A 14,949-nucleotide genomic window follows, 5' to 3' on the forward strand; every position below is an offset into this window, starting at 1 on the left:
AAACAAAACAAACCCTCACAAGAGGTTTTAAAAAGTTCTTCTTTAAAGGAACACAGAAAAACAAGCTTGTGCTTTGATTTAAATCTAGAAACATACTGTACAATACACAGTGCCACATCCTCCTGAGAATGGGTCAGCCTCCGAGTTATAATGCAGTTGCCCAGAGATCCTCCTGTATTCTTTAGTAATCCATGCTGCAGAGAGCTAATCTGAATTTTAGCTGTCTTGTCAATCAAAGTTTCCAAAAATGAAGTTTCTGAGATTAGGACAAGGAAGGGGTGTGTTGGGGAGGGAGTGAGACCTTATATATTGAGAGAATATCATCAATTATTTTAAATCAAATTTTCAAATATTTTTATTAAGTTAGAGAAAAGCTACCTGAATCGTTCTTGTCCTGCTGTATCCCATATTTGTAACTTTACATATTTACCACCAACATTTATTATCTTTGAACCAAATTCCACTCCTATTGTATGATTTGAGTCATCTTTGACTAAAAAAGAAAAACAAGAACAGCATATTTAATTGTAGAACATTAACAGGCTTATAGATTTAAACAAGTGACACTAAAACCAAGAGTTACATCAATGGGGAATGGACATTACTCTAGCCATTCAATTCTCCAACATTCCACTGAGAAGATGCATTTAGTTTTAAAGATAATACACACAGCCCCTATTCTCAAAGAGACATAAAGATTTTTCTCAAAACCCCCAAACAAATCATACATTTAAAAACCTATGCCTGAAGGTAGCCCTGCCATATCCGAACCACATCCAACTGTGCACTGTTAAGATGCTCACAGATGTTGACTGCTGACATACCAGGGTACCATTCTGAAGGGCATAACGCCCAGTGACAGGTGTGGAACTCAGTAAGTAATGAGGTGGAGACAGTTTCAACTACTGTATTTGAATGGTTAAATAGTCTAAAGAAATAACAGTGAGTGGAAGGAAAAGCAGAGGAAAAGGGAAAAGGAGGAAAAAAATTGAACCAAAGAAAAAACACCCTCCAAAAACCCCAAAACAAAGCACCCTCCAAAAAACCCCAAAACACCCTCCAACAAACCCCAAAACAATACACCCTCCAACAAACCCCAAAACAATATAGCCTCCAACAAACCCCAAAACAATACACCCTCCAACAAACCCCAAAACAAAACCCTATGCAAGCTACAGGTGTTTGAGATTTCATTAATCGTAGTGTTCTATGGAAATGATTTGGGATGAATTTGTTGGAGAAATTAGTACTATTTGAATGGGCAGGAGACAGGCAAAATAAGTATTTTGCTAAACCCAGTGGGAATACACTGCTTATGAAAGAACATTTCTGTGATGATAAACAGATAAGCTAAAATTGAATATCATGGCTAGGCTATACAGTCCATTGGCTAGTTTATATTTTGTAACTGCAGAACAAAATTTAATTGTTTCAGAGATCAGGGATGCCACTGGCAACTGGATTTATTATTTACAGGGCAGAGGGTAGATAAATGGTTACAGTGACTATGCTAGTCTGTTTCATGCCCAGACAGTATAGAACTAGTATGGAAATTCCATTAGGAGTAAACTACCAGGAAAAATGCAGAGTAAAATCCTTCAAAAAACAGTAACTAAAGGCCAGGGGCATCCTGGTTACAAAGAGAGACCTTCCGTTCATCACTGTTGTGAGAAGTTGCGGAGAGGACCATGCAGGGGAGTTCTCTGAGGAGGACAGAATGATTATATAAGCTGGGTACTTGGCCCAGAACCCTCTGGGTATTCTTTTCTAAGACTGTACCACACAAAGTCTTGGCAACTTGTAAATAAACTATCCAGTGAATGAATACTTGTTAAATTCAGTAAGGACCGGTTCTGTGACTAAGCCACACTGGGTCCATGTCACTAAACAAACAGGCTCCAACAAGCTCTTGGGTGATGAAAATGGAAGTAGCAGAGTAAATTTCTAGGATTTTATTATTCTTCAAAGCTTTCTGCCAAAACACCCCAAACTGGCTCTTTCTCCTTTTTACCCACCACCTACCATGCCTCACGTATACTTTCTTAAGATAAACTTAATAAGACACTCTGTTTTTGAGCCTTCACCCACCTGCCACTAACTAGACAGGTCTTTCTCCACAATTCTTCCCATTATTATAAAAGCATTTTTTGTTTTAAGGGCCTTTCAAACCTACAGTCTTCTACAGCCTTCCAAGATCTCACATTATTTGAAATAAAAAACTCAACCTCCTTTACCAAAACAGTGAAGATCGATGGTAAAAGATGGGCTGTGTGGTCAAGAGGTCTGTTTCTGGCCTGTAAAACAGAATTGATGACAACAACTGCCTTAACTACAATACAAGCCCACTATGAGGACCAAATGTTGTTATTTTATCCAAAATGCATGCCTAGAGCTTCTCTGGCTGCTCTGTCAGGAAATGGGATTCCTGCCAGAGAACCCCTCTGCTATCTTCAACATCACTATATGATCTCTCAGCATCTGGAAAATGTACAGTATAAGTAACTGTACATTGAACCACTGTTAAATAGAAATGCTAACTTAATAAAAAATCACATCACCCAAAGTTTAATAACATAACCCTTCAAAATAGTTTCAAACTATTACATTTTCCTCTGAAAAAAGTTTAAGTTTTACTGTAAACAAATCTGAGCGAGAGGGCTCTCAGGAGACATGCACGGAAGAATGACTATTTGATGACACTTACATTTTTTTTCAATAAACTGATGAAGTAAGCAAGATTTGCCAGTTCCTGCATTTCCAATAACCAAGAACTTAAACAAAAAATCTGAAAGATAAAAAGAGACTGTGAAAATAACTTCAAAATGGTGCTGTGAATTTCTTCTTAGATCATGATCATAAAATTTAGTATCTTAGTTGTTAATATAACAGGAAAAAGAGGTAACTGAGTATCTTGTGAAATGACAATATACATGTTGACTTACCTTTTCACATTTAAGGATTTTAGATATTTGGCTGACATGTTAATTCAGTGGTTTTCCAAACTGTGCTCTTTGAATAATTACTTTGCAAGCTGAAAGTCTGAAAACTACTCTTGGAATGAATAAAACTTGTCCCTTTGCTAGCCACTATTCAAAGAAATATGCATATTCAGTTGGCAGCAAACTTAGTTTAGAAATTTCAAGTGTTTTCTGTACAAAAGAATAAATCTGGTAGACTTTGAAGAGTCTACTTCTTTCTTCTTTTTAAAAAGCAGGGGAAAAGGGAAAAGGAAAAAAATAAGTTTTGTCTGCGCTTGCAGATTTACGTGGTCTTGCTTCTTTTCCCTCATCTGTAATTTGTAACGGCATAAGCCAAGTTTAGGTCAGCACTTCAAGTGTGAAATTTGTCTGATTCAATGACAAACTGAATAATTTCTTCTTTACACATAGTAATATATTTAATTTGGGATATTATTTTTTACAAAATGGAAATAAAAAGGATTTCCAAATGGAAATTGTTAATTAGCATGATGTAGTATCAGTAACTTCATATTACCCATGTTAATTCACTTTGTTTTTTCTGTTACCAAAGAACTGTAATTCTGCATAGCTTAGGAGCTTAGGAGCTCGGGAGTACCAGAACACCAACTCCCTCCTCTCCGTTTCACTCAGCTGCTAAGTCCACTCCTTACCCTTGCTCCTGACCCACCACTGCTAATCCCCACTGCTGCCTGACTCCTTCTGTGGCCTCAAAGGCTCTGCTCTGTATTCCTGGCTCCTCTATTTGTACCTTTGAAAGTGTCACCTCCACACTCTTTTCCAGATCAGACCAAGCACTCCCTCCTCAATTAAGCTCCAAGATGTGTTGCTTTACTGATGGCCTACCTCTGTCACCAGTTTCTTAAGAACTATGTTAATCACCACTGAGAGATGAAGCCTATTCAACCTCTCATAATATTCACACGGTTACAGGCAATCAAACTAAAAATAATGCTATTAGAATTTTGTTAGCATTAAAAAGTTCCAGGCTGAGCGTGTTGGCTCACAACTGTAATTCTAGCATTTTGGGAGGTTAAGGAGGGAGGATTGTTTGAGCTCAGGAGTTCAAGACCAGCCTGGGCAACATACGAAAATTCTGTTCCTCAAAAAAATAAAACTAAAAAACTTAGCCGGGTGTGGTGGCACACAGCTGTAATCTCAGCTACTCGCGAGGCTGAGGAGGGTGTATCACCTGAGTTCAGGGGTTCAAGGCCGCAGTGAGTTAGAATGGTGCCACCACACCCCAGCTTGGGTGACAGCGCACTCTGTCTGTAAACTAATTAGTCAATGGATAGGTTAAAGAGTAAAATGGACAAAACTGAGGAGAGAATTAGTGAATCACAATAAAACCCGGAGATTACCAGTAGGCAGTACTGAGAGCTGAGGACAGAACATATAAAAGAACTCAAGAGACATGGAGGATTGAAGGAAACGATCTAACATGGGTCTAACAGGAATTTTGAAATTAAAAAAATAAGAGAATGAGGGTAGAGAGCACATATTAAAAGAAATAATGGCTGAGAATTTTATAGAATTAAAATTAAAGGACTGTTCAAATAAAAAATAACTCTGAACCATGAGATGAATAAATAACGATAAATCTACACATAAATACACAATTGTGAAACTGCAGAATACACATGAAGACTGTAAAAGCAATAAGAAAGAAAGGAAAGAAGGCTTATAAAGAAACTAGGTGTCTTGATTCCAAAGGTCCGAAAGCAATGGGGTACTATCCTCACAGGGCTGAGAAGAGGGGCAACAACAACCCATCATTGTTGCATTTGATGTGCAAAAAAATTACCCTTAAAGCCCAGGTGGACTTCCACTTCCAGGACAATGGAGTAGAAGAACTTTTTCCTATTTTTCTCACTAAGAACAACGAAAAACCCTAGAAAAGGATGGGCGTGGTGGCTCATGCCTGTAATCCCAGCACTTCGGGAGACTGAGGCGGGTGGATCACCTCAGTCAGGAGTTCGAGACCAGCCCAGCCAACGGCGAACCCCCGTCTCTACTAAAAATACAAAAATGAGCCAGGCGTGGTGGTGGGTGCCTGTAATCCCAGCTACTCAGGAGGCTGAGGCAGGAGAACTGCTGGAACCTGGGAGGTGGAGGTTGCAATGGGCCAAGATCACACCACCGCACTCCAGTCTGGGCGACAGAACAAAACTCAGTCCAAAAAAACAAAAAAACAAAAAAACAAAAACAATAACAACAACAAAAAACCACCCTAGAAAAGAAATATCAAAGACTCTGAGGCCAGGCACAGTGGCTCACGCCTGTAATCCCTGCACTTTGGGAGGCCAAGGTAGGTGGATCATCTTGAGGTCAGGAGTTTGAGACCAGCTTGGCCAACATGATGAAACCTGTCTCTATTAAAAATAATAATAATTAAAAAAATTAGCCAGGCGTGGTGGCGAGCACCTGTAATTCCAGCTACTCGGGAGGCTGAGGCAGGAGAATCGCTTGAACCTGGGAGGAAGAGGTTGCAGTGAAGCAAGATTGTGTCACTGCACTCCAGCCTCGGCAGCAAGAAAGAAACTCCGTCTCAAAAAAAAAAAAAAGGACTCTGAAAGAGTGGAGCAAAAGAAGGCCAGTGTACCAGAGATTTCAGTGAACCAGGGATTTCAGGGCCCAAGGAATGATTTGGAAGGGGTTCTTTTTGCCTCTTATATCCTAGGCTTGGAGCAGAACAAGCTGGCAACCCAGAAATGCCAATGGATGCAGACAAAAAAAGTCCTAGCAAAAGCCTGCTCTCTGTAGCCATGGGACCAAAAAAGGGGCAGCCAAGCAAGAGAGAGGAAAACTCTTACACAGTAATGACTCTATTCTAGCCAAGCACCACAGCAAAAACTATAGTCCAACCTGTACCCATGCCAGCAAAGGCCGAATGGGGACCCTAAACTTCCACCCTTGCAAGGCTACAACCAGGCATATCAATATCCCCACAAAGATGGTGTCAGAGAAGACCAAGTAGGAAGCTAGGGCTTTCATCTCTGCTGGCTGGGTAATGAGCTATTCTGTGCCCCTGCCACAGTGTCAGTGGAGGTCACCAGGGAAAGAGGGACGAGAACATTCTAATCCTTACCCAGCAGTAACAAGATGAATTCCTCTCATGTGTCAATGGAAGCAAGTGGGGAATCTGAACTTCTAGATTCCAGAATCTAGACATGATGGCAGTGATAAGGTAGTGTCCAAGAGAGGAAGACAATTAAAAGATTTAAGTAAAGATCTAAGGTCCTATAACATAATATAAAAATATCCAGGTTTCAGTTGAAAACTCCTCATCATACCAAGAACTAGGAAGACCTCAAACTGAAAGAAAAAAGATAATAGACATATTCCTATGTCAAGAGGACAAATGTTAGAATTATCTGACGAAGATTTTAAAGCAGTCATCATATCCAACAAGTAACACAAGCATGCTTGAAACAAATGAAAAAATTAGAAATTGTCAGCAAAGAACTAGAAATCTCAGCAAAGAACTAGAAGATACACAGAAGAACCAAATAGAAATTTTAAAACTGAAAAATAAAACTACCAAAATAAAAGTTCAGTGGATGGGCTTGACAGCAGAATGGAAGTGACAGGAAAGAATCAGTGAACTAGATGACAAAATGATAAAGTATCCAATCTGAACAACAAAGAATAAAAGGTTGAAATGAATAAACAGAGCCTCAAGGACCTGGGGACAATGAAAAAGATCTAACATTCATGTCACTGGAGTCCTGGAAGGAGAGGACAAAGAGAAAGTGGTTGAAAAAAGCACTCTAAGAAATAGCACTGAAAACAAATTTGGTGAGAGACATAAATCTACAGATTTGGAAAGCTGAATGAACCCAAACAGGATAAACTCAAAGAAGTCCATGACAAGATACATCATAATCAAACTTCTGTAAACTGCACACCAATAAAAAGTCTTAAAGGTAGCCAGGGAAAAATGATACCATATCTACAAGGGAAATACAATTCGAATAACAGCAGATTTCTCATCTGAAGCCAGAGAGGCCATAAGAGAGTGACTGTACTTTTCAAGTGCTCAAAGAAAGAAAACCTTTCAACCCAGAACTTTATGTCCTGTGAAACTATTTTTCTGGAATAAAGGGTAAATGAAGACATTCTCTGATTTAAAAAAAAATTAACAGAATTTATCACCAGGAAATCTACCCGCAAAAGAATAGCTACAGGAATTTCTCTAAACAAGAAGAAAATGATAAAAGAAGGAATCTTGGAACATCAGAGTGGAAGAAAGAACATGGAAAGCAAAAACATGGGCAAATACAATAGGCTTTCCTTCTTGAGTTTTCTTCATTATGTTTAACTGTTTAAGAAAAATAGTATTATCTATATGATTCTAAAATATGTAAAGGTAATACTTAAGGCAATTAAAACAAGACAGGATAAAAAGATGACAATAGTAAACTATGATATATATATATAACTATGATAAGTTATGTATATATAAAGTAAGACATAGAGTGACCACTGAAAAAGCTATGAGCAGAGATATATTCCAAAGCACTCTTGGTAAATCAAACAGAATTCTTTAAAATGGCCAGTCAAGGCAGGCTGGAAAAGAAAACTGAGAAATAAAATGGCAAACCTGAGTCATACAATATCATAATTACAATAATGTAAATGGAATAAATACATCAATTAAATGACAAAGATTGGAAGATTGACTTAAAAAGCATGACCTAATCATACGCCGTCTACAAGAAACTCACTTCAGTTATAATGATATGGGCTGCTGAAAGAATGGAAAAGGATGTATCATACAAACATTAATCAAAGAAATACAGGGCTGGCTGTATTAATATCAGATAAAATAGACTTCAGAACAAAGAAAATAACCAGAGACAGAAAGGTCCATTACATAACTATTAATACATAAGGGTAAACCCACCAATAAGATATAGGTATCTTGAACGTGTATATGCCAAACAGCTGTAAAATACGTCAAGCAAAAACTAACACAATTAAAAGGCCAAACAGACAAACCCACCATTATAGCTCGAGATTTTAACATTAAGTAAAATGTTAACAGTATGGTTGGCAGTTTCTTATAAAACTAAACATTTAACTACCATATGACTCAGAAACTGCACTCCTAGACATTCATCTCGGAGAAATGAAGGCTTTGAGTCATATAAAACCCTGTACATGAATGTTTATGGCAGTTGTATTGGTATAGCCCAAAATTAGAAACAACCCAGATGTTCTTTAACAGGTAAACTGTTAGACAATCTTTGGTACACTCATAACAAGAAATGCTACTCAGCAATAACAAGGATTAAACTGTCAATAGATGCAATAACCTGGATGCATCTCCAGAGAATTATACTGAGTGAAAAAGTCAATCCCCAAAAATTGCAACTGCAAGATTCCATTTATATAATATTCTTAAAATGACAAAATCATAGAAATGGAGAATAGTGGTTGCCAAAGGCTAAGGATAATGTGGTGATAGGAAGGAAGTCTGTGCCTATAAAAGGGCAACAGGAGAGATCTTTGTGGTGACAGAAGTGTCCTGTATCTGTGTCAACATCAATATCCTAGTTGTGATATTCTGCAATAGTTTTGTAAGTTTTTCCCATTGGAGAAAACTAGGAAAAAGGTGCATGAGAACTCTGTATTTTCTCTTAAAACTATATGAATCTGCAATGATCTCAAAATAGAAAGCTTAACGGAAAAAAAAATACGTGATATCATCAGACAATGACTCTGTAAGTTTACTATGCACAGTCCCCAAACTGGAAGAACTAGCAAAGGATTCAAGAAGGAAACAATACTAGAAGGAAGGAGCAGCAGATAAGCAGCTGAGCTGTCCATCAATTCTTTTTCTGTGTGGTGATACATGTATTTAGATAACATAGATAAAACTATAAGGAGACAATGAATTATTCCTTGGTAGATGATGAGAATCCAACTTCATGAGGAGTTTCAGTTAGTGCTGAATTACCTGGATCTCACAGAAATCATTCTGGCAGGAATGCATCATGTTCTCTCAGAGTGTTCAATGTTTGCTGGTTTGCAGCAATGATGATCTCACTCATCATGACTCCATATCAGAATATGGCAGAATCTGTACTAGTTTTATGGGTTTATTTTGTATTTTTAATCTGTGGTTTTTTCTTTTTCCTTGCTTAACAGTGGATGACATATATATAGCATACCATGTGTATGTTTTATATGTTAAGTGTATAGTGCTTAACAACTACAGAAAGGCTTAACAGGAACAGGTGAATAGCCATATTACAGAGTAATTAATGAAGGTAAAATGCCTATGTAGGTTATATAAGATAACTAAGTGTGAACTGGTTAAATAATTGTGAACTGGTTAAATAATTGTGCCCACTTAAATTAGATTTGGTGTTTATTATAGTGAACGTTAACTTGTCTCAAATTCACAATAAATTTTTCTCATTCAGTTGATGATAATTACATTCACCTGATAAGGGTTTCCTCCAGAGTGAATTAAGATTGAAGGGAAAGACCACACCCCAAAACAGAAAATCTAAAACAGATACATCCTTCTAATGTACTTTTAGCTTTTCGTATGAGAAATGTCAAATGAGATAATAGGAAAGGTATCAAATAATTAGAATTCAATCTTGGACAAATGTCAGCCATTCAGGAACACAGACAAAATAAAGACCAGGAAAAAAAAGGCCTCCTAGCCACTGAAATAGCAAACATAAAGCCAAAAAAAGATTAACTCTACAGGAGACACCTCATTTGGAATTGACTGACTTGTTTTACATTCACTTCAAGCAGGCTGTATTACCTAATGCCTCAAACCGCAGCAGATCAAAGGTATATACTAAAGTAGGACTGTGAACTACAGGCACAAAGGCAGATGGGGACAGCAGGGGATGAGCTAGAAAGTGGCCGTAATAGCACAGCACATTCTGTGCAGCAGTCGATAGTCAGTGATGACCTTGAGTGTTCAAGAAAATTAAGCCATATTCAGCAGACACGATGACCTCTGCCTTTCTAGTTTTTTCCCCAAGCAATGGCCTTGCTTTCAAGATTTCCAAATGTCAGAAAGGAAGCACAGATGTATGGCCTCTGACTGTATGATGCATTTCATGTGTCTTACTTCCTGGCAGAAGAGGCTAAGTGCTGTGGTATATAGCACTAGAATTTGGGTAGAATGGAGTCATTTAAAGAAGGTTTCCTTCTTTAGGAATTAAAGGCTTAGGGTCTGTGATTACAAAAACTGAAGTAAGAGATGCTGAAGGTTCTGAGAAGGAATAGGCTTTAAGGCAAAATAATAAGTTGCCAATTCAGAGATTAAGTTGAAAATACCCGTAAGCCAACACAGTGGAGATTTGGGGAAGCAGTTCTTATAAGGGCCGAATATGAAAAGAGAAGCTAAGTAAGATAAAGGCTGCCAAGTGTCCACTGACTGATCATCAGCATCCCTGGTGAAACCAACATCACTTCAGGTAGGGGCAAAATCCTAATTACAGTCAGTTGAAGAATGAAGGAAGTAAGACACTGTTGACAAAAAGTACTGACAGCTCTTATAAGCAGCTTAGCTGTGAGGGAAAGGAGACAGAGGTGGTTAAAGGAGGAAGGCACAAAGTCAGGAAGCTACCAGTGGAAAGGGAAAGGAGGGGAACAGATATGATGGGTGAAGGGGACCTGAAGCTTTAGAGATGGGGTCCAAAGTAGAAGGCTGGGGTTAGTTTTAGACAAGAGAGACCTTCTTCTGAGACAACATGGAAAGGGTTAAGGATGAGGTAAGCAAGTTTGCATACATGGCATCTTTTCCTTACATCTACTGGTGGTCATCTACTAGGAGTGAGAGAATGGGCTTGAGGAGATGTGTGAAGGTTTAAAATAGCTGATGCGGAGAGACAGGTGGCCAGGATAAGAAAAATGATTGCTAAATATTACTGAGTACCCAGCTGGAAGCAGAGACCATACATCTGCAATGATCTCAATCTAAAAGGAGCTCTGTCTGCACAGCAGGCAAGGCAGATGGCTGGGTAGCCAGGGCTGGAGCTGTGCAAAGTGTGTGTAGTTGAAAGAAAAAGAAGGACGAGGTGGAAGGAAAAGCCATGAGTGTCTTATCTGAAGAGAGAGCAGCTCATTGCCTGAAAAGAAGAAAGGGGCCAGGCACGGTGGATCATGCCTGTAATCCCAGCACTTTGGGAGGCCAAGGTGGGTGGATCACTTGAGGTCAGGAGATTGAGACCAGCCTGGCCAACATGGTGAAACCCCATCTCTACTAAAAATACAAAAATGAGCCAGGCGTGGTGGCGCACACTTGTAATCCCAGCAACTCAGGAGGCTGAGGCACGAGAATCACTTGAACCTAGCAGGTGGAGGTTGCAGTGAGATGAGATAGTGCCACTGCACTCCAGACTGGGCAACAGAATGAGACTGTCTCAGAAAAAAAAAGAAGAAAGGGAGGAGATGGACCAGCAGCCTGAAGCTCTTACAGTGAAGACTGGATGGAGTTGGAGTGGTCAGAATGGGATAGGTGACAAAGTCCAGGGAGCAGTTAGGGAAGTGAGTACCTGAAGAGGTGGTAGAAGAGACCTGACTTCATCTTGACTAAACTCAAGGAATTGTGGAGCAGAGTTGTTGACTGACCTCTGCAAGGACACTGCAGTGTGACCTAGGATCAGTCAGGAGTTGGAGCAAAAAGCAAGACCATAGGATAGATGACCTTGTTGAAAAAGGACTATCCCCAGGGTCATCAGATAACAGCAACAGGAGCTGGCAGAGGACAGAATATAAGATGACATGTACTTTAAAGGACAAAAAGTTTTGGTACAATGGTCAGGGAGGAACTGAACAGTGGGAACCTTGATGAAATGCTGATTAGGAGAGGTGGAACGTTTGGGCGCAGAGGAGCACACGACCTGTAGAGGAACAGGAAGAATAAGAAGTAAAGGAGGTGGAACAGGCAGCAAAAGCTAATCATGGGACTCTGCAGTGTGCCTGTAGGAGCCGCGGTCTACCTAAGCCTGAATTAAACGTTGTTGGCACGGCGGAATCCTGACCCTTGTAAATTTAACATTTGCAACATAGACTCCCCAACAATTGCTCCAGGTTCGTGATTGGGTCTTTGATTTTCCTGACGCATTTGTTGGGATCACACGCATTGAGGAGGCTGACGTGAGGAAGCCAGTTACTTAGCAGGCCAACTCTTTGTTACTTTCCACTGATATAATAATAATTTATATAATATAAATATAAATAATAATTATATATAAATTGTAAATAATTTATATATAAACTATATATATATAATATATCTATATTATATATAGATATATAGTTCTTCTAAAGTGGAAAACTACTCCCATCCTCGCCCAGGAGGCTCTCGTATCCTCATGAACCCAGGTTCCAGGTGCTGTGGAAGCTGCCTAGGGACAGTGGTGCAGATGCTGTGTGGCAAGCTGTAAGATAGTCAGCACAGCTGCTCAAGTCACTGCGACGAAGAACTTTGGAATGAAACCCAATTTTCTTACCTTTTAATCGTGTAAACTGGCCCTAATTTAACTTTTCTTTGCATCTTTCAGGGTAAACAGTAACTTAAACCATGTTAAGAAGTCAGCTCAAAAGACTGAAACCAAATAGATCCAGGAGGTAAGGAGGGGGAAGAATTAAAAATGGACTCTAACTTTATCTTCTAGGCAAACACAGGAAAAATAGAAGATGGGGTATAGGCGTGAGTAATTTGTTGGGTTTGGGACGTATTGCATTCAGATGCCTGTAGTCCACCCAGGTGTAGTTAGGTAGCTGAAAACAAGATCTGTAGCTTGAGTGAAGGATGTGACTAGAAATATAGATGTTACAGTCATCAGAGCATCAGCAGTAAAGTCACAGGCATGGATTGGAATACTTTACAGTTCAAATGACCATGAGAAAAAATAATATTTTGTTTTTTCAAAAAACCATGTTTTCAAAGTTCTCAAGAGTGGAGTCATTACATGCCTCCCTGGACCAACAGCACCTGTGCGACCTGGGAGCTGGTCAGATGCAGATCTCCCTCACCCCCCAAGTCAGGATCTACATTTTAATACACCAGGGGACTTGTGTGCACATTAGTTTGATAAGCACTGGTGAAATGTTTCCCAAACTTTGGTACTTGAAATGTTCACCAGCTTTCAGTGAATGAGAAAAAGAAAATGACAAACATGTATAATCATATATTTATTCAACTTGAAGAAATGTCCTTTGTTTTGGTGTTACAGGATTCCTTTGTTGACATGTTTACCTGTTCCATCTTTCATGAAATTAAGGTAAAGAGCAATTGGGGTGATTTCCCTAACAGCAAGTTATTTCATACTTTATTGGAACCAGGTGACTTTGAAATGCTATTTACAGATGGGCACGGGTGGCTCACGCCTATAAACCCAGCACTTTGGGAGGCTGAGAAGGGCGGATCATGAGGTCAGGAGTTTGGAGGCCAGCCTGACCAACATAGTGAAACCCCGTCTCCACTAAAAATACAAAAAAAAATTAGCTAGGTGTGGTGGTGGGCGCCTGTAGTCCCAGTTACTTGGGAGGCTGAGGCAGGAGAATCGCTTGAACCCGGGAGGTGGAGGTTGCAGTGAGCCGAGATTGCGCCACTGCACTCCAGCCTGGGCAACAGCGCGAGACTCTATCTCAAAGAAAAAAAAAGGAAAAGAAATGCTATTTCCTTTACCAAGGATATCTTCTTCACTCCATCTTGCCTTGTCATCCTAAATTTCTCCATGAATCGTATTTTGATGAGCAAAGCCTATATTTTAGTTTCTTAGGGCTGTCATCACAAAGAACCACAAACTCAGAAGCTTAAAACAGCAGAAGTTTATTGTCTCACAGTTCTGGAGGCCAGGCATTCAAATTCAGAGTGCTGGCAGGGTCAAGCTCTCTCTGAAGGCTCAAGGGAAGGATCCCTCCTTGCCTCTCTCTAGCTTCTGGTGGTTGCCAGCCATCCCTCGGCACTCCTTGGCTGGTAGATGCATCCCTCCAATCTTGGCCTCCATCCTCACATCTCTTTCTCTCTGAATGCATTTGTGTCTAAGTTTCCCTCATCTTATAAGGACACCAGTCACTGAATTAGGGCTCACCATAATTCAGTATGATGACCTCATCTTAACTTGATTACATCTGCAAAGACCTTATTTCCAAATGCGGTCACATTCACAGGTACAAGGGGTTAGGACTTAAACAGATATTTTGGGGAACACAATTCAACCCAAACAGCCTACAATGATACATTTTTAAGAAAAATATTCTGATAATTCTCAAAATTATATGGCAAATACTGTAATACTGTGCTGTTTTCAAAATGAAGCACAAAATAAAAACATTACGAGTATATTTTAATAAAAATGAGCATAGAACCAGCAATTTGAGTTGTATTCTTCTGTTTCATATGTTATTCCCATTGTAGACGGCATAAACTCAAAATATGTAGAGATTTTGTATTAGATTTTTCCTCACTCTCGAACTGCCCCAGCACTTAATTTTAAAAGAAATTCCTGGCATTTTCCCACTACATACACTTTTTAGCTCCTTTCTGAACATCGCTGCTTAGCATCAAAATTACTTTCAGCCAATTTGTAATCTCCCAGGTCTCAGATGGCTGAGGCAGAGTTCCTTGGGAAGTCCCAAGCCATACTAACTGGCCAGGGCTTTAAGAATGTAGTGTATCTAATGGCATTTAGTAGAATTTTGTTTCATATTCAGATTAAGGGTTTCATCCAAAACCTAAGATTTCAATTTGTTTCACAATATTACATAAAGTACAGTATTCATGTGGTGACTTCAAAGCAACAAAAATGTTCAACACTACTTAGTCTATGGAAGGTGAAATACTGTTTTAATATGTTAAAAAGCATATTAAATGAACACATTAATGAGAGGTAGCTCATTAACAGTACATTTCAGCAGGGCAAGTGGCTCATGCCTGTGATCTCAACACTTTGGGAGGTGGAGGCACGAGGATCACTTGAGCCCA

The 14,949-nt window shown here is 39.3% G+C and overlaps 1 protein-coding gene across 5 annotated transcripts in view; it reads right to left on the reverse strand.

Moving 5' to 3' along the window:
- Positions 1–14,949, reverse strand: part of RAB4A (RAB4A, member RAS oncogene family) — a 34,066-nt gene that overhangs the window by 15,881 nt on the left and 3,236 nt on the right. For 2 of the 5 annotated variants that reach the window (XM_054488309.2, XM_054488324.2), the window contains one exon: positions 379–493. The exons of 1 other annotated variant lie outside the window; for it this stretch is intronic. In XM_054488309.2, the coding sequence (XP_054344284.1) occupies positions 379–493 (115 nt within the window). Of the gene's footprint in view, positions 1–378; positions 494–2,704; positions 2,786–14,949 lie in introns of those variants that run through there. 2 more of the 5 variants (XM_054488301.2, XM_063671343.1) reach the window with 2 other exon arrangements.

This window comes from Pongo pygmaeus, chromosome 1, assembly GCF_028885625.2.
Source record: "Pongo pygmaeus isolate AG05252 chromosome 1, NHGRI_mPonPyg2-v2.0_pri, whole genome shotgun sequence".
Lineage (NCBI taxonomy): Eukaryota > Metazoa > Chordata > Mammalia > Primates > Hominidae > Pongo > Pongo pygmaeus.